Source organism: Ambystoma mexicanum, chromosome 5p (genome assembly GCF_040938575.1).
Source record: "Ambystoma mexicanum isolate Mex_15411 chromosome 5p, UKY_AmexF1_1, whole genome shotgun sequence".
NCBI lineage: Eukaryota > Metazoa > Chordata > Amphibia > Caudata > Ambystomatidae > Ambystoma > Ambystoma mexicanum.
In genome coordinates, this window is record NC_090930.1 from 190349163 (window position 1) to 190372694 (window position 23532).

General features: G+C 44.8%; 1 protein-coding gene across 1 annotated transcript in view; it reads left to right on the plus strand.

Annotated features, from left to right (window-relative positions):
- Nucleotides 1-23532, plus strand: part of CAPN6 (calpain 6) — an 831133-nt gene that overhangs the window by 160806 nt on the left and 646795 nt on the right. The window contains exon 2 of the mRNA XM_069612607.1: nt 13060-13234. Within this exon, the coding sequence (XP_069468708.1) occupies nt 13070-13234 (165 nt within the window). The 5' untranslated portion in view covers nt 13060-13069. The remainder of the gene's footprint in view (nt 1-13059; nt 13235-23532) is intronic.

Here is a 23532-nt window from a genome sequence, read left to right on the forward strand (position 1 = left end):
GTCAGGCCAGTGGAAGCAGGCCAAACAAGTGGGAGAAAATGTCAGAGCAGAAATACAGCAAAATATAACAAGACATCAGCAGTCTAGTGTTGGTCAGGGAAGAACTAGCTAGATCAGAAGACAGTTTACTGCTAAAGGGACCAAGATCGTCATTCCCCGGACTCAATGAAGAATTTTAGAACTGGCATATGAAGGTCACTGAGGAATAGTGTCTACAAAGAGGATTCTAAGGAAAAAGGTATGGTTTCCTCAACTGGATGCTCAAGTGGAAGTTCTCCTCAAACAATGCCCTATATGTGTGGTGATCAGCCCACATACCAGACCAGAACCCCTGTGCATGACAGACCTACAAGAGAAAGCATGGGACGATACAGGAATTGATATTTTTGGACCCATTGAAGGAGGTGAGTACATACTGGTGGTCATGGACAAGTATTCTTGTTTTCCTGACATCAAGCTGATAGACTCGACAGCCGTGTATCACACGATACCAGCACTAGATATGATGTTCACTGCCTATGGGGTGCTGAGAGTAGTCAAATCTGATAATGGACCCCCATTCACAGGACAAGACTTTTTGCGGAATATATGGGTGTCAAGCATAGGCAAATAACACCTTTGTGGCCTCAAGCCAACGCCACAGTAGAACGTTTTATGAGCAACATCAAGAAGAATGTTCAGATCGCTCATCTCACAGGAGAGCCCGTTGAGAAGATACTCCATCAAGTGCTGAGAGACTACTGAAATAACCCTCACAGCACTACAGGAAAAGCACCATCGGAAGTCATGTTCAATTACAACATCCGAACGAGGCTACCCCGTGTCACAGCACCTGGGGAAGCCTATGAAGGGGACAGAGAAATGCATGACCAAGACACGCGGGCTAAGGAGAACATGAAAAAGCATGCTGATACCACAAGGAAAGCCTGTAAAAATAACCTATTGCCAGAAGAGATTGTGATAGTGCAACAACCTCGGACACATAAACACACAGACTTTTTTTGAAAACGCCCCAATAACTGTCACCAAAGTGGAGGGGTTTTTCATTACTGCAGAAGGTCCAACTCTTCATATTTCAAAAAGATGCCATGGAATATCATGAGACGTTCATGTGTGGAAGACTCAGCGTCAGAGGCTCGGGATGCCCCGTATGAAGGAGATGGAGAGGATTCAAGTGAAGAGATGGCTGTCTTCCCAAGTAGACTGAGTCCTGACCGTGGTCAGGTGAGTGGCTCTGGTAGACCTCATAGAGCAAGGAATAGACCACAGAGACTTATTGAAGAGATGGAGTGAATTGACTTGTGGTTTAAACAAGGGGGATGTTGTGATGTCCCAGTGAAGCCTTGAAGGGAGTCACATGGGCAGGGAGGGAGCCTGCAGGCACGGGGTGCGAGGTGGGCGTAAGGGGAGGATCAGGAAGAGGAATAGTCACTACGAGTTGAGCAGTGATTGAATAAAGTCACTGATCCTCCTTGCTCGGTCCGCAGTTTATTTAATATAATACAGAGCCGTGTGGTAGCATAGCAAAAGATCTGCAAGGTCAACCCAGCATCAAAGTGCTCCTTAGTGCTTGAAACAGAAACCAAAGTTTTGAGATTAATGGTGCTAAACTGCGTAAATAAAATAAGTAGTTAACTTAATAGTTTAAACACTGGATTTAGAGCCGTGTAAACGTTAAAGGCTGATGGATAGCAAATATGCCACCTTTATTTGGAGCTTGCCATGCCACCAAACGTACACCCTATCTCTACACCTACCTTAGTCTGCGTTTTGCCAGATGGGCACATGTCTTCTTGTATAAGGTCTTGAGTTGAAAAGGTGCTACAAAACTGATAAAAAGGTACACACCTCCAGCAGCAGTCAGTACAAAGCATACAGTGCTAATGGCATTAGAAACAAGAATGGCGTGGGGTTGACAGACCAAAACAAGTGGAACAAACTTGAAACACATTGCGTATAGGTGCATTATAAATACCCAATATATAAAATAAATGCTTTTGCTTTTCTCCCTTCTGCTCTCTCTGCTTAGCTTTGATTCACTCCCCCTATCCCTACCAACCTGCCCCTGCCATGACAATCTGGAAATAAGGACCCAGAGCCAAAACCAAATATCGTACGTAGAGTGACTGAGAGATCGAAGCAGGCAGACACACATGGACAGACAGCCGCATAAGCAGACTTGGGAAGCCAGAGAGGCATATCAGACCAAGTAGCAAGAGATTGGACAGGAGCTGTACCCAGTCTCTACCTTTGGTCTCCTGTTTCTCTAATTGGCCACTTACAGTCAATTTTCCAGCTTTCTGTGCAGTATCTGATAATTTAGTGAGATGTCTAGTGATTTCTGAGTTATTCTCTGGCTGCGTTCTGATATAAGTATCACGATGGGATAAGGAATTCTGATATGATATGATAGGTTATTTATAACGCGCTTAATTCCCAGAGTTTTCTAAGTGCAGACCTGGGGATCGAACCGGTGGTGCTACGGGTCGTCTTGCTTCCAAGGCGAGCACGTTGCCCCTGAGTTATCCTCCCGAAACACGAAATTCTGGATCTATCTCTTTTGCCTTTTCAGCAACATTTCAAAGACTGGAGCAGAGGCATGAAGGGTATAATATTTTGCAATATACTTATTTAAAAATTAATCTTTGATCTCTTATTTTTATTTTGTGAATATCGTTTGCACCACCGAAGACTGTATAAAAACAGAGGGATTTCCAATGGGGGTTTTGCCATTACAGAACGCTTCTGTGACGTAGGCCCTAAGCTGTCTTTGGGACATGAGAGAAGATTCTAGAAAATCTTGGATGCATATGCATAGTTCAGTTGCTGCGATGCCAGTGGGTTTACAGAAGTCGAGAACACGCCTCTGGTCGCTGGTAGCAAGGTACTGGTAAATGGGTGCCTGTCCATGGATCTCTTTATGCAATTGACTCTTGAAGTCAATTAGCTGTTTAGTTGAAAACCAGCGAAACTATTTCATACCCACTGTAGGGGGCCAATTCACTTAGAGACAAATATTGAGCACATACCATAGTTATGTGCCCTCTGTAGACCACTGGAATGTCCACTTGTAATGCGACCAGTTCACTTAGAGACAAATATTGAGCACATATCATAGTTATGTGCCTTCTGTAGACCACTGTAATGTCCACTGTAATGTGACCAGTTTTGGCTAGGCTGCACATTGATTCCTGTACAGTAGGCTACTCCTGCGAGGCACCTGAAGGAAAGGGAACATTCCAGCAAGAGAATCTTACCTATAGCTTCCTCAGCTTTGAAACACTGCTTACTGATCCGCTGTTAGTGACAACATTCCTATGTTTATTCTTTTTTTTTCCTCCTTCCATGGAGACATGGAGCTTCTAAACAGAGTTGGCAAGTTATGGCATTGTCTGGATCCATGTACCCTCAACCCTTCCTTCCCTTTCGACTTTTGCAAGCACCCACAATCACCCAAGACTGGTCACAGGGTTACTGCTTGTCCACCATAGCCAAGCACACCATTTGCACATCTGAAGGCACACCACTAGGGCACCTCGATCAAAAGAGAGAGTGGTGGAGACGTGACAGGCCGAAGGACTATGCCTGCTGGGTTGCTAGGGCACATGGTGAGTGCGTTTGGCTCGTACTTTACCACTGTACGGTATTACCTCACTGGGCAACATGGTGCCTTGGCACGAGCACAGCTCCAGGGTGCACAGGGTACTTCTAGTGAGCCTGCAATACAATCGATACATGTTTGCCTGAGCTGCGAGTAGAGACACAGACGAGCCAAACATTAATGCTGGTGGCTGCCACCACTAAAATGTTCCCTTTCCCATTGATTGTGCCTGCTGCAGCGACCCACTAGAAGATTTCAGATAATGGCGGGAGAAATGAGAAACATAATGAGCATCTATGTGAGATGTCCTTCTAGACATGTGATGAAGTGCAGAAGGCGTGTGAATAATACGATGCAATTCTGGTTCCTGCATTGGGGAAATGTCACTAGAAACAAAGAGATGCAGAATGAAGAACAGTACAAGTCCATATCATTTCTGGAAATATAATGATTAACTGCTCTTTGAGAGGCGGTTGTGAGGCAAATTAAATATTGGCTTTGAGTACTAAGAGTGGCGGGGCTGAAACTGATGTCATGTTGCCATTTGACCACACACTGGTAAAGTTGGAAGTGGCCCCCAAGTAGCTATCTTTTGTGATACAGAGAAACACTATTTTTGAATGTACCTATGTTTGAAGACAAGCATCAATGACCTTTCAGACAACCAGCATGGGAGGCTATCGCAGTCATTAACATCTGCATAGGTTAGAAATGTTCATCACCAAAACGGAATGTCCATGTCTTTAACTTTAGTCTGTGCATGTGTTGTCGGCAGTGTCTGAAATCAGCATATTTTTTATTTTTATTTTATTTAGATTTATAAAACATACATAAATAGTTGTGCACATTATATTAATTATATTCATTACTCCCCAAACAATGTGGGTATGTTGCTAGCATGTCACATTCTCAGATAAAAGAATGTTTGTGTGACATAAGATTCCTTTGTGAGCTTTAATTAATTTCGTTTTTTCAATTAAGTTTGACCACCCTGTTTTATATTATGTTGGACAAGGTTGAGCCTAGCACAACCAATCAAGTTTTAATTTCAATGCGATAGAGCTATTACTTTTGTCGCAAGGCTCACTATACCTCTGTACTACGGAGGAGCAGGGGAGTGGGTGCACTTATTTTGGTCAAAGTTGTGTGAGCAAAAGGAGTGAATCCACTCCGCTGTTCCTTTGTAGTTCTGAAATAAATTATATATAGAAAGAGGGAGTGTTGATCCAAAAAAAGACCCAACAATTCTATACTCTAGTTAGGCTCACAAAGTCATGTATGGGCTTATTCGCGGGCTTTAATGCTCTCCACCACTTCCTCATGCAGGGATGAAAATAAGTCTTTGAAAAACATCATCGCATTGCAGCATAAATTACCCAACCTGGGATTCCCTTTTACATTATCTGTGCCTGTGTGTGTACCTGATTTGTAGTTTTGGTCTCAGAGGCATACATTAGATGTTGTACAGCCGGTCCGTACAGTGCAGCCTGCAAGGTCTGAATGGTACACTATTTTAAATGGTACAGGGTCAGTGAAAGTGAAAACATAGAGAGAAAAGAAGACAAATGGGAGAATATAACACACAGCCCACCCTGATAGAGTGCTCTCAGGAAGGCAGGAGGGGATGGGGAAGTGTCAATGATGGTAGGCACAGTCCACTTGAAGCTCAGTATGTCAGGCCGGTCCTTTTGCAAGATCGGGGGAGGCACAATCATCCACATATTAGGCTTGTGCCTATAGAAGGCTAAAAAGGAGGAGGCACAACCCATCATGTGTTAGGCCTTTGACGTGTGGAGCATAGGATTTGATCTGAGCCAGGGGCCCTTCCCCATCTCTTGGAAGCTTTTCGGCTGGGGCACTGTGAGGGCTGGTGCAGCAGGGTTGGAGAGAGTCTGGTAAAGAGTCATTGGGCCTCATTACAAGTTTGCTGGTCCGGTAACTATGGTACCAGTAAGCTTGCCGGTACCGTAGTTACCAGACCGGCAAACTACGAGTCCTGCTCACAGGTGCCTTTTCGCCCACCAAGTCGGACCTGGCGGGCGGTCCGGCACCCGCAAGCAGATGATATCGGATGCACTGAAACCATTTTGAATGGTGCCGGTGCATCCGGCCTCCCCATTCCTATTGAGCCCTATGGTGCTCAAATGGGAATAGGCTGCATTTTTCACCGGCGCCCGGGTACGGGTAAATACTGAGTCCAGCGGGGCCATACTGACCCGGTAATTGCCCATTCCCAGGTTCCGGTAAATTTCACAAGTTCAACACCAGCATGTCAGTTTTACCGGCAAGGCTACCGCCGAACTTGTAATGAGGCCCATTGCCCTAGAGATGCTGGTGGGGCTGGTACATTATCAGTTGCCTGTGAACGTTTTTGGAAAAATGTTTAGGAAGTGGCAGCAGACATTTTATGATCTCTACATCTCTAAGGCTGAAAAAAGAGAGTCGTGTAGTTGGTACAATAACTCGTGAAACTGTGATGTCTGTTCAAGCCCCCTGTCAGTGTATTGAAAAGTTACGTGCATTTGAAGTCATAAGTCTTCCTTGACTTTCAGTATGTTGTGTGCACTTATCATCTTAGCCAGGATATGCCGTGCGTTGTGTCTGCTGGATCACATTTTAGATCTAGTGCTTATCTTCCAAACCTGAGATCATTGCATTAGCTTTAATGTTCAAAGTTCCCTGCAGTGGTGAGGGTGTTGGTCTATAAAGAGATTGGTCAAGAAAGTCGTCAATTTATTAGGCAAAGGTAGAATTGGTTTATGGGGGAACAAGAAATTAGAAGGGAATTATCAGACTGATCTGCCAAAGGAGAGCTTGATATTAGCATAGAATCCCAGCTATTACTCAGTTGGTCAAGCAATTTGTTAGGTTTACATTGTTTCTCGTGCAATGAGCGGTAAGCCACCACTCCACCATCAACTTTATTTTCTAGAGGAAATGTGTAATATGTATGAACTGCATCCAGTAAAAGTGGAGGACATGTTCCTGTGATGTAGGATTCTGTAATCTCATCATCATCATTAATGCAATACAAATCCATTTGGTGTTTCACTATGATAACATGATGCCAGACACTATAACGTCATACCAGTCGTGCCCAAGTCAAACATACTCTCAACCCAGTTTATATTGGGGCCAAGAAAATGGTGATATCAGTCCAAATAATATTGATGCCAAGGTTGTTGCCATTAAGCTTATTATTGCTGTGGCTTCCTTCTATGTAGTCCCTAGAAAAAGTAGGTGCTAGTTTCAATAATTCCATACCAGCGACCTCTACACCCTCAGTCAGATGATCAGATGTTGGAACCATAAACCATAGCAATGTTTCCACAGAAGATGCCTTTTAAATTAACAATAAATAAGTGGTGTCTTTCTTCAATGCTAACCTATTTGTATTATTTTTTCAGTATGCTATCTAAGCAGTCATATAAAATTCCTAATTATGCAATGCTTTATTTACTGAATGGAATATAAGATGAGTATTCATAGCAACCGAAGCGTGCATAATAAAATCACATAGTCTGCCTTAATACGAATGTGGGAGTTTTGGGGGTTTCAGTATTGATTTAAAATAGAATAATAAAATCAGAGGTTGTTCATTTATTCAGTGCCAATGGTCAAATGAAGGCTTATGGGCAGGGGATGTTGTCAGTTGTACCCCTGTTGCTCATGAGGGCCTGGAGGATGCGATTGACTGATGCAGACAGCTGGAGTCTCAGCCCCAATAGCGAGCACTAACATCAGGTTGATATCCTAGAACATCGCCAGCGTTTCCAAACATCTTATCGACAGCGAGTGGGTATGCCTCATTCGTCGTCAGAGCTAAGAAGGTCCTGAGGGGGAGGCCGTTTAGGGGCCTCGCTACCTTGGTGAAGGCAGCCCTAAACTGGGAGGTTTGCCAGGCCAGCACCAGCTCACCCGACCTACAGCAGCTGTACATTAGTATGCCAGGGAACCGGCACATGCTATTGTATAACATCTGCGACAGGCCTAATGATAGAACTCATTCCAACACTCTTGCCAAACTTGAAGAATGCACATGTAACTGGGAACAGGGCGGCACATATCACTATGAGAAAGTTGTTATGGGAGAATTTAATACACAACTGGAGCCATCAAAGGAGCTTGAAGCTTGTGGGAGGATCAGGACGAAGCTTGGGGCATCCTTCAAATAGATGCTAGACACCAGCAAGAACACATAGCATTGCAGTGGATATTGTTCAGACTCTATAGAACCTCGAACTGAGGGCACGTAATGGGTGTTTTCCCAACGATCAGCCCACTAATGACACCTATTAAAGCCCAAATGGGAGTTCAAGAATCGATCATGCCCTGGTTCCTGCACAACATTGGCAAAAATAAGTTGGGTTTCAAGCGATCGAACGTTCTGAAAGTGATCACAGGCCACTAATGCTTCTACGGAAGAGCAATAGTAAAGCAAAAGCTACAAGTCCATCCTTCTCGACTGACAGCACAATCATTGGACATGTCCGTTGTTCAGTGAAATGGGGCTCACTGATTCAGAAAAACCAAATCATTAGAATATATAGCACTATAGTGGGGAACATTGAGCAATTATGCTCAAGGGACATTGTAGATGGAGATGTCGTGTTGGAATTTGGGAAACTGATTGAACATATCCAGCCTCTTGTCACCGCTTACGGGTGCAAAGAAAGCAGAACCCTGATTTGACATGGACTGCAGAAATGCCAAAGACACATTGTTTGCCTATCTCAAAAGCAATGAACACCAGTGCAGGGAGCACCTTTGTGGGCTGAGAGTTGTCTACAAAAAGCTACTAAAAGACAAAAAACAGGCACATATGATGGATACATGGGCCTCAATGTTAGAGTTTGTCAGAGCAGGAGACTCAGGCCCAGACATAATTCCCATCAATCTTTTCAAAAGCGAGCCTGTAGTCTGGCCCCCAGTGCTGACAACAGTCTTCAATGCAGTTTTGGCTACTAACAGAATACCAGAAACTTAGACTAGCGCTGAGATAGTCCCATTCTTCCAGAAGGGGGATATGGCTATAGCTTCGACTTATCACAGAAACTCCCTTCTGATGCAGCAGGCAAAACATTTGCCATGGTATTACTGTAGCACTGACAAATGTCTGGCAGGGGACATAACTAAAGCCTTGGGAGTGGCCAGGGCAGTCTACCAATGATGTGTTTTGCCCCCCTGCTATTTTCTATTTATATAAATTCAATCATTGATGAACTCCTCACTATTAAGCTACAGTGTAGTTGTCAACAACCCCTATGGGGCTGAATCGGCCATTATCTTGCTTTGTGAAGAGCTTGGGCTGGAGATTAATGCTATTAAGACCAAGTCAATGATGTTCACTCTGAGGAATTCAAAAAGCAGACCCCTGAATGTCATGGTGGGAAGTGTTATCTCGGAGCAAGTGCACTGGTATGACTATGTGGATATATGTTTTTCATCCAGTGCCAGTTGGGCTGCCCATCTTCTAAAGGCTAAGACAACCTCCTCCGTCTATGCTTTTCCCCTGTTCTCCCCAGACGAGGTTTCTAGACAAGTCCATTATATGAAAGTCTCATCAAAACAGGTTCATCCCTCTTCCTCCAAAACCATCAAGGACCACATTGACTCCCTGGCTTCTGCCCTGGCCAACTTCTGCGACCACTACTGCGCCACTGGAGTCTTCCCTTCCCCCCTGAAACACTCCCTTGTGCACCCTCTCCTTAAGAAACCCTCTGCTGACCCATCCTGCCCGGCTAACTATCGCCCAATCTCCATCACTCCTTTCCTGGGCAAACCCTTGGAAAATCTAGCCATCTCCCAGCTCAATCTTCACACTGAATCTGTTGGTTGTCTCCATGATCATCAGTCTGGCTTCAGAGCTGCCAGAAGCACAGAAAATGTTCTCCTGAACATCTGTGAAGACCTGCTCTCCAACCTCGATTCCAGCACACCCTGTGTCCTCATCTTACTTGATCTCTCTTCTGCCTTTGATACAGTCAACCATGCCATCCTGCTCAACCGTCTCTGTGATAACCTGGGGATCACTGGTCAGGCCCTAACATGGCTGACATCTTTCCTCTCCTATTGACCCTCCCAGGTTCAACTTGGGTCCTTCCTTTCCTCTATCTCCATCTCTACCTGGGGTGTTCCCCAGGGGTCTAACCTCTCTCCCTGGCTGTTCAACCAATACATGGCACTTCTTGCCCATCACATTGCTGCTCTCTGCCTCAACTTCTAGTGCTATGCGGATGACACTCAGCTCATTTTCAGGCTACCCTCAGCCACCTCTTCTCCCTCTCTCATCTCTGACTGTCTGTCCGCCATCCAGGAGTGGTGTGCCACCAATGATCTCTGCCTTAATGCCAGTAAGACTGAGATTCTCCTCATCGGCACACCCACACTCTCCTTTCCTCTCATCTCTGGCTGGCCTCTCTTGGATCTCTTCCTGCTCCCACCTGTGAGGTAAAAAACCTTGCTGTCATCTTCGACTCCACACTATCCTTCTCGCCTCACATCTCCGATGTCTGTAAGAAGTCAGACTACCAGCTGCACCTCCTCAGAGGTATTCTTCTTTTCCTCTCCTTCCCTCCGAAGCTCACTGTCTCCAGAGCTCTGGTTCTCTCTAGGCTGGACTATTGCAACAGCCTCTTTCTGAATCTGCCTGCTTCTACTCTCGTCCTCTGCAACTCATCCAGAACAGGACTGCGAGACTTGTCTTTGGCCTCAAGCCCAGGGATCGTATCTCTCCAGGACGGAAATCTCTGCACTGGCTCACAGTGGCTGCGAGGATTAAGTTAAAAACTTTCTGCATTGTTCACACGTCATTCTAGGGCTTGGGGCCTCAATACCTTCAACTCTCTCTTCCTAAATATCTTCCTTCTCGAGCTCCTCGCTCATCCGCCTCCAACTCCCTCAGGGTCAGTCGCTACTCCAAGCAACAAGTTGGTGGTAGATCTCTTTCTTCAGCTGGGGCCTCCTTCTTGAACAGCCTCCCCACCACCCTGAAACTTGAGGAGAATCATCTCTGGTTCCGGAAGCATCTCAAAACCTTCCTCTTTGCTTCTGCTTTTTCTCCTCCTCTCCCCTGCTGACTTCCTGGCTGAAACTGAAACTGCACTGGTTACCTGGCCACACTCTGATCTCGGGCCCAGGTCCCCTCCCCCGCCAGTCGCACACCTACACTGCCTTGCTGGCAACCCCTGCACTTGGGGACTGTTTTCTGTATCCCTACAGCCCCACTACCAGCACTTAACACCTGATGTCTGCACTTACCCTTGCACTTGCCAATTGCTGGCCTTACTTTTACATATTGTTATTTATTGTATTACCCCATGTACTGCACAGTCCCCACGCCCCCCCGCACTTCTCCCCTACCCCCGTCCAAAGCACCTGGACGATCTGAATGACACCTGGCCTAGTAGGATCGCTGTCTGTATTCTCTCTGTTTCCCCCTCCCTTGCCTCGATGCGCCTTGAAACACTTGTGTATAGGCGCGTTATAAATGCCCTATCATATCATATTATAACCCAGGAGGAAACCAGTGGGGCTCTGAAAAGGTATTACTTTAAGCACAGGGGGGGAGCAATTAAACCTGCCCTGGCAATTTTCCAAGCACAGGCAAAGGATTCAGCCCTGTTTTGGTCTGAAGTCTGGGGTTACACCAACACTGCCTCCCTTTCAATAATTGAAAGTAAGTTTCTCAAGAGCGCCCTACTACTGCCACAAAGCACCCTGAGTGCAGCAGTGCGGAAGGAGTGCGATATTGGCTTAGTTGGCGAAGAGGCAGAAATGGGGCCAATATACTATTGGCTAAGCGTATGGGATACCGCCAGCTTTCCCATATACTGGGATGAACTTCTTTGTGTGATGTCCTTGGGGGGTGGGCACTCAATCCCGTGTCTGTTGAATGTGAAGAAATGACTCACTATACTAGGATTGTCTACTGGGAAAATCCATCATCGCTGCCCACAGTCGCCAAGACAATTGTTAAGATGGCCTACCTGAGGATCAGGAGAAACAGAACCAGCACAATGTGCTCTGCACTGGCCAGTGGGCCCAAATACCTGACATATAAAACAGTGCGGCAACACGAGGAATACCTCGATGTCATAGCACCCTCCTATACACGAGCATTGGGCCTCATTACGACCCTGGCGCTAATGGGTTAACCGCGCCGTAAAAGGCTGCGGCGCCGTTAACCCATTAGCACCTGATTACGAGGTCCCTTTGTGGGACCCGACCTTAACGGCTGGTCTACACCAGCCGTTAAAGTAGGGACCCGCAAAGGGACCTTGGTGCTAAGTACGGTACCGCAGTTTGCGGTACCGTACTTAGCGCCTTCCCCATTCCCATTGAGCCCTATGGGGCAAAAATGGGAATGGGGAAGGGCCATAGAGGAAGGGGGAATTACTGCCCGGCAACCTTGTAATGAGGTGGTAATTCCCCCTTTCTCCATGGCGGAGTCAGTAAGTTACCGGCATGGACCATGGTGCTGTTAGCACCATGGTTTTCCGCCTGGGTCGTAATGAGGCCCATTATATATTAGATTTCGATTGGGCAGTCTGCCGCTAAGGTCCCTCACTGCTAACTGGGACAAGATGCAAAGTAAAACTTGTCTGATCTGTGGTGCTCCTCTCCATTTCTTGCTCATATGTGAGTGTTTTAGAGATCTGAGGAGGCAATGCTTAAAACCATTGTTCACATTGCCCAGAATCTCAACACTGGTTGCAACAACACAAAGCTATGCAACTTTGTAAATCGTCAGAAAATCTGACATAGCATTCTTTGGCCCTCATTACAACACCAGCACTAAACCATGGCGCTATTAGCACCATGGTTGGTGCTGGTGTTGTAACGGGTCTGCCATGGTTCAATGGGGAATTACCACCCCATTCCAAGGTTGGCGGGCGGTAATTCCCCATTGAACCATGGCCCTTCCCCATTCCCATTTTCGCCCCATAGGGCTCGGGTCCCTACTTTAACGGCTGGTGTAGACCAGCCGTTCAGGTCGGGTTCCGCAATGGGACCTCGTAATCAGGCACTAATGGGTTAACGGCGCCGCAGCCTTTTACGGCGCCGTTAACCCATTCGCGCCAGGGTCGTAATGAGGCCCAATTTGTCTCGATGTACATTCTTCGGGCCTGGTATTAGAGGAACACATTGCTAACTGACACGTATTGAATTTTGACCTGTTTTGTAAAACATGCACTAGCACTTTATGGCTTGATCCGGGTTTTTAACCAAAGATTTGTGTTTTACATTTTTAGATAGACTATATGGATAATTTGTTGTATTTTCGTGTTTTTAGCTTGTCATTCCTTGGTGTTTATGTGTATATTTTTGACATTTGAATTTTGTACCTGACGGCTCACTCCGAATAAAGGTTTACAACAGCATTTTTCTCACAGACGAATTCTTCCGAGGGAAAATATCAGTTCTGAAATACAGCTCTTTTCTGTCCTGTATCCTAGAGAGAAAACCATGAGTTCCACAGTCACCGCTTTTAAAAATCAGAAGTATGATGAACTCAAGAAGCGGTGCATGGAAGAGGGACGCCTCTTCGAAGACCCAGAGTTCCCAGCGACAGACGAATCTCTGCTGTACAGTAAGCCACCCCCCTTCCGGGTGCAGTGGAAGCGCCCAAAGGTAAACAACGACACCGGGCCTCATTCCGAGTACGGCGCTAACCAATGGCGCTATTAACGCCTTGGTTGACGCCGTACCCGGACCGGCAGCGCCTTGGTGGTTGGCGGAATTACCGCCCCATTCCAAGGTTGGCGGGGCGGTAATTCCCCAATCCCCATTTACCCTTCCCCATTCCCATTCTTGCCCCATAGGGCATAATGGGAGTGGGGAAGGCGTCAATTACGCCACCGTAAATTACGGTGGCGTAATTAACATCAAGGTCCCTTAGCGCCATGGTATTTAACGCCTGCTAAAAGCAGGTGTTAAAAGCACCATGGCGCTAAGGGAACTCGGAGTATGGCGGTAAGGGATTACCGCCACCGCTCTCGTTAGCGGTGGCCGCTATCCCTTAACGCCATACTCGGAATGAGGCCCCATATGTTATAGCTCTCGGACCAAATGATTGTATTTTTTGTGCAGTGCAATTCTGATCCTCTGTGACTTTGTGTGACTGTGAAATACAAAATGGTGTGACGTTATGTACAGAGAGAGTTCGCAGTTGGACAGGAATTGCATTGAGACGGAGCATCGAGGACTGTTGTATTTGTGTATGCATGAACCACGCACTGCAACATTCCTGTTTGTTGTCATGCTATATCCTTGACAGATGCAAAATGCTAATGCTTAGCCTGACTGCATGCAGTCTGGAGAGATCAGAGAGGCAAGATTTCGTCTGACAGTAACATGCAAATATTTCTATTAATGCAAGTACTCCATTTATGTACCGCTAACACAAAGGTGCATTACATGAAAAGCTTTGATAATACATTAGAATCTTCGGTGGAATTTTAGGAAGGATCGGAAGACTGATGGCGAGGAAAGAGAACTCATTGAAGGAGGGAAAGTTCAATAAACTGAATGAGAGCAGTGTAAGGAAGAAAAGCAAACTGGGTGCATGTCCTACTGCTCAATGGCACCCTCCTACTGTCGACATAGAAATGGAAAGATGGAAGTGCATGGGTGGGAGAGTATAGCGACCAACCAATAGAGACAGGAAACATCCGGGCCAGAGGCACATGCTTTTCAGAATCTGCAGAGAAAGCTACCTTTTAACCAACATGAACCATATGCAGCTGTATTTTTGAGGCTTTCTAAAGCCTGACTATTTATCTAAGAGGCAAGCTGGAAAGCACACAAGTAAAAATGCCTTTAACATAAGGGCTGTCCATAATTCACAAGTGTGAATCTCCCTGCAGGGCCAACTCAAACTTGTATCCTTGTGAGCTCGACAAAGCAAGAACCATACAATGGCGGTCTTTACGAGTTTGCCGGTGTTCCAGCAGTAAATGCACTTGAATACCAGCAAACGGAAGTACCGATACCGCCACTCGGACTCAGTGTTATTACCGCTGGATTGTGAGTGTTGGTAGATGGTGTTAGTCCCCATTTCATGGCCTCCCATTGGACTCCGCTGGGGATTTTGCCAGTATTACCGGTGCTGTACTGTGCAATAATGTGGTGGCATACACCAATACCACCACTTTATTACCACACTGGTCCACTCCTAATGACCCCCAATGTGTTAACAATACCACCAGTTACTAAAGTACTTCAAAGCGGGAGGCATCTGGCATTAATCACTATGTAAGATAACAATTGATATGCCATGGCATTTATAACACGCCTGTGCAAAAGTGCTTCTAGGCGCCAATTAAGAAACTATTAGAGTGGCCTATTGCTAAGGCAATAGTGAACTTGACTGATTTGACAAATATGTTTAATCCACCTTCTGGTAGTGGCACACAGAGTTGGGTGAAGTGTGAACTTTCTATACCAGGATATGCAGACATTTGGAGTTATAGGTGGACAGACAAGACAGGCAGAAGAATGACGAGTTAATAGCCAAACAGACGTATGGTACAACCAGAGACAGGCCTCATTACGAGTATGGAGGTAGCCATGCCCTTAATAATAGGGCAGAATGGGGGTCGGGAGCATGGTTGCACCGGCACCACTTATAACAGTGCTGGTGCAATCATGAGTTCTGCTCGCGGGTGCCGGTATGCACGCCTGGTCAGACCAGGCATGCAGTCCGGCACCGGCAAGCAGAACTCGTAGTGTGGTGGAGAGGTAGCAACGGCACCGGTAGCACTACCGGCGGTGTTGTTGCCTTTCTGCCACACTCATAATGAGGCCCAATGTGTCTCTTGGGCGCCGCATAACCCCACATAACATAACATAACAAGGACACTGTTTCAAAATGGTGTTGTAGATTTCTCTGGGAGCTGACAACATAGTAGGTGCATTTTGAATATTTTATTACAAACATGTCCTCGTTATTTTTATTATGTTATATATAACACATATCTTGACTGAAGCATGATATTTTGAAGGTGATCGTTTCATCCATCATGTTTACACCGAACATGTGTCATTTTCATGTTCTTCTAAAAATGCAAACCACTTCATCCATTAGGGTGTGCCTTGCACTAAAGAATGAACTTTTTGCACGATTGTTTTAATTTGCAATGTGAACTCAGAAATCCATTTCTTTGAATTGAAGTGATGGTTTTTACTCCAGTGGGTAGTGCTTGAGTGCAGAGGGAGGAAAAACCATTGCTGTAGATGGAAATGGCAGACAACAAGCGTGTTGTCTGTCTTCTCTTTCTATGTCGCCCAGGAAAGATAATCAGTCAGCTCTGCTATGGAGCTGTATGCTTTCTCCAGCTACCCAGGACATAACAGGCTATGATGGGCAGGAAAAAGAAGGGCCTCTAAGATCTGGGACCAGATGACAGAGAAATGTCATGAAACACATGCATTTTGCACAGGCACGAACACTCTTTGTGCATGTGCAGTTGCATTAACATCAATGCAAATAGTGTATGTGAAAAAGGCATTTGCACTTCATGATTATTTCGATATTCCAGACCCATATCCTTCACAATGGAACAGGGCACAATGCCCCTATCGCTGCACTCCTCCTTGGCCACCTGACACACATAAACTGTTCTCCCTGCTTCATCTGCTTCGCCTGTGCCACTGCTTTGGACAGTAGGAGAGGGATCTTGGAAGAGCAGGAACACAGCACAGATCTCTCGTGCTGTCTTTCCTGTGCTTTCCACGCCGCGCATTCCTCCACGCTACAGCTTTCACTCGCAGAAGGGAGGTTGGCAGGACATGGGAAGCCCTGGAAAGGCACACGCAGCATCCCACCAGCCTTCAGGCTTTGCAGGTTTCACACCCGGTGCAGGGCAGTCGAGAAAAGGGGAGTTCAGATATGCTGCACTCTTCTGTGCTTGGGCTGCGCTCTAATGCTAATTTGCAAGAAGAACCCAACTTCTATACATTATTTTCCCAATCATCAGCCATGTAGAGGAGCATGTCACATGGGTTAGGTGGCGGGGCTACGGGAATGACAAAGAAACTGGGCAGTTAAGACCAACTCTTGTCAATAGGACAGGCATGTGAGCATTTCACTGAGATCATAGGTAATGGTACAGGTAGTTGGCCTTTAGGGGGCAATCCTTGATAGTGGGGAACGAAACTGGTCAGTGATGGTAATCAGTGGAAATATGGCAAGTACCTAGGCATTTTTTTATTTTTTTGAGTATTTAATCAAAAATTTGATTTTTACAACATTGTTTCTTTTCTCTTTCTTTTGTCCGAATTTGGACATCTTAATCATTTGATTCTGTAGGTTAGAATTTCTCGTCGCTTTGCAAGGAGAGTCTTAGTTTTCATTTCGTTTCGCAGTGAGTTTTTCTGTTAAAGCGTCAAGGATTTTGTATGTCGCTAGTTGCCACGATGTCCGGTCACCACTTATCATCCTTTTCCACCATGTATCTTCATCAGTTACTGTGGAGTGTTGGCAGATATATTTCATATAGGGGCGGCTGATATTTGTCAAGCTTAGGCAGGCAGTATAAGGTGGCGAATGGTCTCTTTCTCGTTTCTACAGAATCTGCAGGTACTAGTCAGCGATTGCTTCCTTATGTGGCGGATTTCGTTGGTGTCCACAAGGCATTTTATGGCAAACGTTAGAAGATGCGCAAGTACTTGAGCAATGCACTGCAATCATTGTCAATTTGGGAAAATTCTAGTAATCACTGTTAACTGCCCAGCTACTTCGGCATTTGACGACAACTGGAGTTATTTTCTAGTGTCACAGATAAATCAAGAAATACTCCAAGCCTCAGAGATGGTTTCAGTGCTTTTTTTAGAATATCCGGGGCCCAAGGGCTGTCCCTCTCTATCTCATCTGAAAGCTCCAATCCTTCCTAAACAAGTCTTCCCTACCCCCGTACCCCTGTTTAGTGTATACCACATGTTACAACCTACTGTCTAAGTTCATTCTAATCTTAGGACTGTAGACCTAAAAGGCTTATGCTTTCTATATCTAAACTTCCTCAGGGACTTCTAAGACTATCCTTACACTATCCAGTGGTTAGAGGTCTAATGGGGGTTTTGGATTGTGCCTTGCAGACTATCTGCCCAATAAGAAATCCTTTCACTACATTCACCTCCCTCATGCTTTGTGCATGCTCCCCTCACTGGTCTTTTCCTTCCCACTCCACCCTCCTCCACTCCTTCTACTCCCCTGTTCCCCATCTATTATCCCTCCAATGGCTTTCACTCCTAAGCAAAACATCAACCTTTTGATGTTACTACTTCCTCTCTTATACTATTACTCCCCCCCTCCTCTACACTCCAGCTTCCTCCTCCACACTACAATCCACTCACCTTTCTAATCAAACCCCCCTTTCTCACCAACAATCACATCACATTCACTCCCTTCACTTCCGCTCCTAAACACAATATCCACTCTTCCATGCATTCCCACTTGCACTCCCTAACCAATGCCTCCTCTAAACATCATCTCCATAATCCACTTTACCACCCTTCCTCCTGCAGCTCTCTTGATCTGCGACTTCTGACTCTTCTGACATAACCCAAAGAACCCACAAGTAGCCTCTGGCTGATCCCCTGCCCCGGGCCAATCTGGCCCTACCTGCTCCACCTGGCATTACAGAATGTTTTAAATTGTGGGTTAAGCCCTACCCATTTTGTCCAAGCGGGCAACCGTGCTGCTGAATTGTGCAGTGTTTGTGTCAGGGAACCCAGGAGAGCATTGCCAGAGGTATGTACAGTCTTCTTGAGCGCCATCCACCTTATTCAAATCCCCTTGGTGGTCTAGGGACCCTGCCAGGGACTACTCCTTGGGTTGCTCCAAGCTGGTGTGCAGTGCACGGGTCAGGGGACTCCCTTGTAGGAACTCCCACTGCTGCCTTTGTTCCTTTCCTTCCAACTCTGCTTTTGGTGGTAATTAGCTCACTCTCTCCGGGAAATATGTTTCTTCGCTGTAGCGCTCACAATGCTCTGTGTGGGGTGCTGATTATTCTCTTCCTGGTGGGTGCTCGCCTTCGAGATTTATTAAGTTTCTGCAATGAGCAGAGAAATCTCTCCACCACCTTATCTGCTGCCATTTCATTGACCCTTTCCATAGAAATTGGTTGGCGGCTGACACTGTTATGTAAGGAGTGGCTTGGTCTTCCTGCCACCCTCAGCTTCCACCGGTACTGACTCAGGGCCTTGCATGCTGTCATTCCAGAGACCTGCTTATAAATGTCAGTTTTTATAGTCAATGCTGCAGATGAAAGAAAGAAGGTAACCAGATGGGCGTGAGTCTGTCTACTGTGGGTTTCACTCCCTCCTCAGGGTCCCTGGTTAAAGTCTTCCATTCAAACATCCTGCATGTCCTAGTTAAATGTCTCCATGTTAGTACTCATTCCTATTGACTTTACCCCTGTCCACATTGGAGGCCTTTGCTATTAATCTTGAATTCAGGCAGTCAATTGTAGAACTTCAAACTCTGCTGCAACAATCTGCAATGCTTCTTTAAGTGATTGAATACAGACACAGTTACTAGAACAGCCTGATGGTAGAGGTAGGGGCAAAAGAAGACGTGTTAATCAAGTAAATGTCTTTATTGTTGACAGACTGAAGGGTAGCAAACTTTTAGTACAGTAACACAGTCAGGCAAAACAACAAAGAATTATGCTACAATAGCTGTGCATCCTACATCATACACCAATTATTTAGCCCTTCTCTCTCTCTCTCTCCCCCTCGTTCTCCCTCTCTCCTTCTCTTGTTCTCTTTCTCATGTTCTCACTGCATTATCTTTCTCTCTATTATTATTATTATTATTATTACTAATCACAGACCTAGCTTTGAGAAGCAACTGTGCGCTTTACAAGAGTTATACAACAATACAGATACACAACAGAGTGCTTTATAGAGATATGCAACTGTATAGTTACACAACGGAGCGCTTTTCAGAGATAGCAAAAGAACAGATATACAGCAGGGTGTAGGATTGTCAGGTGTATTGACCCACATTCAAGTTATTACGCTGCAACATTTGGTGCTGTGGGCTTAGAAAATCCAAGATGGCCGAAAAGCCCACAATTGCGCCAGAATCCAGGAAAACCACGCAGTTTTTTGCGCACACCAAAATGGTCGCCACCCACCGGTGCGAGCGTGATGGGCCAGAAGCGCCATGAGTGAAACGTGGTGCCAAAGGAAAAGCAGCAGTGCCTGTTAGCTCAAAAAGCGCTTTGAAATCACCTTTGTTTCTCTGAATGCAAGCTCAAAATGCCTATTTCAAACATTGCAAGATATTCAAAAATCTTACTGAACACCAGCAGACGTCTGGTAGAATGAAGTCTTGTGTGCATACCAAATCTGGAAAGATGAAGAGCCTAAAATAATGTTCATAACAAAACTGAAGCTGTGGTTGTCAGCAGCTTAAGTGAAATGGGATTTAAAGCCACTAAAATCGAAATGTTTAAAATAAATGAGTGACCTACTTTGAGTGTCACATAGGTTGCAGCTGCTTAAATGTCATGGTTTTGAACCTTTTGATTCAGCGTTCTAGCTGCATGTGTCAAAATTGTAAGTTTGATTTGAATGAAGAAAAATGGGAACAAAAGTGACCTTTGGCGGAATCCTCGCTTAAGAAGATTGAATTCTGCCCGGTATCTACCCCCAACAGGAGTTGAAACTTGCCCGGCAACTGCATTCACAGGCCTGACCTGCCTTCTGCTGCCCCACCAAAAGTAACCCTATTCAAACTATTTTAACCTGTCCAAACTGCATCATAGAAATCGTGTGTTCATTCTGTGATTTCAAACCTGTGAAAGTGTCATTTGTCCTTCTGAGCTTTACTTTAATTTGAAAAACTACCTCCACTAAATTGTCTGTATCTTTTGAACCGCACGTCCTAGGAGCGAGATTTAACTTGCATTTTAAAGCTAAGAACTTAAGCTTTCCAACAAGCCAAAAACCTTTTGACTTTCTACTCCTTATAGTTCTTCCGTAATTGCGATCGACGCACTCGGAAAAAGGGCCGCGAATTGCAATTAGACTCAAGTTCTTCACCTGTCAAAAATAGCTGTCCTTTTCCTTGCAACTGGTGAAATTCGTTTTTAATCTGATAATCATTCCTGATTAATTGCTAGTGTTGACCTGAACTAATTCAAAGTAGCTGTCACCTATCCTGAATCTCCTATAGGGAATTAAAATCATTTTTAGCATATTTTTCACTTCATTGCAAATCACATTTAACAGTATTTCTGCCTGGTTTAAAGAATACCGGTTGCTCTAAGCTTGCTAGGGGGGAACTGGAATTTGTATTGCATTTTGTTTGCATTCCTGAAAACTGTGTGCTCTCTTTTCCATCTCTTTATATTGCATAGGGGGGGGAGTGAATTGTCAAAAGAAAAAGTGATCAGATTATCTCTTGTTGAAACCATATCAGTTTATTTCTGTGCTGCATTCTTTCCATCATTGCTTTTCCTTGAAACCATAAACGTATTCTCTGCTACCTTATCCTTTCTATACTAACTACTCACTGATTGAAAATAGTGTGCAATTGTAACATTACCCATTGTTGATCAACATTATATTCATAAGTGTGTTATCAAATATTAATTTAGTCAGAAAAGTGCGATATATATATATTGTTTAATTTTTCAAATAAATCTTTTAATTTGCAAAACAACCCTACTTCTTGGCTCAGTGAGGTCAGGGGGATTCAAAGAGAGGGGCGTTATACAAGGGTTTATCATCTAGTTCTATGAACTTGTCATAAAAAATATATAAATAAGGGCTTCCCTTGGGCATCCCAGACTAGGCATTGACTTAGTTGGAGTGCTGAATTGAAGTCACTTAACAGGATACAGTGGGGAACAGAGGAGGGGTCCATCTGTATAGGGTTGCCGAGACGAGAGGGGCAGCCGGCCTCTAGCGAGTCATTGTCACAAGGGGGTGACATGGTGCCCTAGGTGTTGAGGAGGAGAGCCTCCTTGACAAGGTGGGTCTTGAGTTCTTTTCTGAGTTGAAGGAGCATGGGGGCAAGTCTGATACTGACAGGGATGAGGTTCCATAGTATTGGGGCATAGGCAGAGAAGGCTTGTTTTCTGGACCTTTCCTTTTTGCAGTGGCAGATTTCAAGTGTGCACATGTCCTGACTTATGAGTTTCTTTGGGAGGTAGCTGGGTGACTTGATGTTGACGTCCTTATAGATGATGCAGCAAGACTTGAAGGTGATTTGCGTGTGCAGTGGGAGCCAGTGAAGGCCGATGTGAGCCGGGTGATGTGGTGATATCTGTATAGACCTTTCACGAGGCATGCAGTCGAGCGTAGGACACTTCTCAGGGGCACAATGGAGGAGAAGAGGACAAGGGGAGGTAGGATAGGACCAGTACTAGAATGGCGGACCTAGCGCTGTCCGGAGAGAGCAAGATTTGACTTTATGCAGTAGTGAGAGCTGATATGAGGCTGTCAGAGTTTTCTTAGCTATCTGTGTCTTGAAGGAGAGATGTTTGTCAATGCCAAACCCAATGGTCTTGGTGCAGGAGATGAGCTCAGGTGTGACTGTCACAGTCTCTTCCTCTTTCACTGTGGATGACAGTTACGTTACCAGGTGAACATTAGCTAGAACCACTGCTGACAGATGCGTGACAAGAGTGGAAACAAAGGAATATCTTGTGGGAGGGAGGTGTTCTTTGGCAAAGGCAACTTTTAAAAAAGACATTATTCAATTCTATTGCCATTGCAAACTGGTTTTTCAATTTACAATTTTCAATTCTTATGACCACTTCCAAAATATATTTTAGGCATAATAAGAATGTTGCACTAGTCTTACTAAGAAAATCACATTATCAAAAACCTAGAATAGCCATATATACTTTTTTTTAATGATTAGAGGTTATCATTCCAAGATGTATAGTGTGATGCACTACTAGTGCACTCTTTCAAATGAGAGGGGAAGGGATCAAATAACAACCATGAGGTTGACAGCCTGCTTTGCATAAAATGAAAGAGCATTTTGAAACTATGAGAATGACCACAGATCTTTATATTTGACAAATATGGCTGCAATAAAAGGTTTGTTTCCTCGAATTACGAAACACATAATACACAATGGGCTTGGTGCTCGTTTACATTTTGAAAACACTCTGCCTAACATTAAAATATGTGTTAAATTGAACCACCTATAGCAATTCAGAAAGCCTGAGGATTTGGGTGTGAGGATACAATGGTTGTGACACCAATTACTGCATTGAAATCCAAATGCCTTTCTGGCATGGCCTTTTAGCCGGCTCCCAGGCTAGAGGTAGCTCTGCACATGCTCAGTGCCCAATGCACCAAATATCCCCAGAAAATGAAAAGTATATGGGAACTAGCTTTGATAAACTCGAAGGAAGACAAGATGTGCACAGCTCTTCAACCATGACATTAAGAATCTACCCAAACACTAAGTACCCTTCTTAGTTTTTGTCCATACTTCCCAGACATGGTACGCTCAGGGGAACTAGCAAAATGTATTCTGTAATTGTCTGAATGTATTGATATGGACTAAGCCTGAAATATACTAGAACCTATGATGACAATGCAACTGAATAAGAATATTTCAATACTATATTTGTAATCAGGTGCCTAAGGGTTAGGTGTGCTATATAAAGGTAATAGATAAATAAATAAAATAAACAATTTTTAATTGTATTAAGTTGAAAGAGACTATGAACTTTGAAAGTGTTTTCTTTTTCGCCCAGAGAAAATACTGATATAAACGCTGATGGGTGCTTGACTGGGGGCCCCAATATTAAACACATATGTGCTTGTGAGATGAGTGGGGTCGAACCCAGCATTAATATGATTTATTCATGCCCCCTTTAATTGATGCAGTGTTATTGCTAATTAGGCTAAGCTAATTTCATCCCATGGAACACCTTTAGTACCTATGGACATACTTT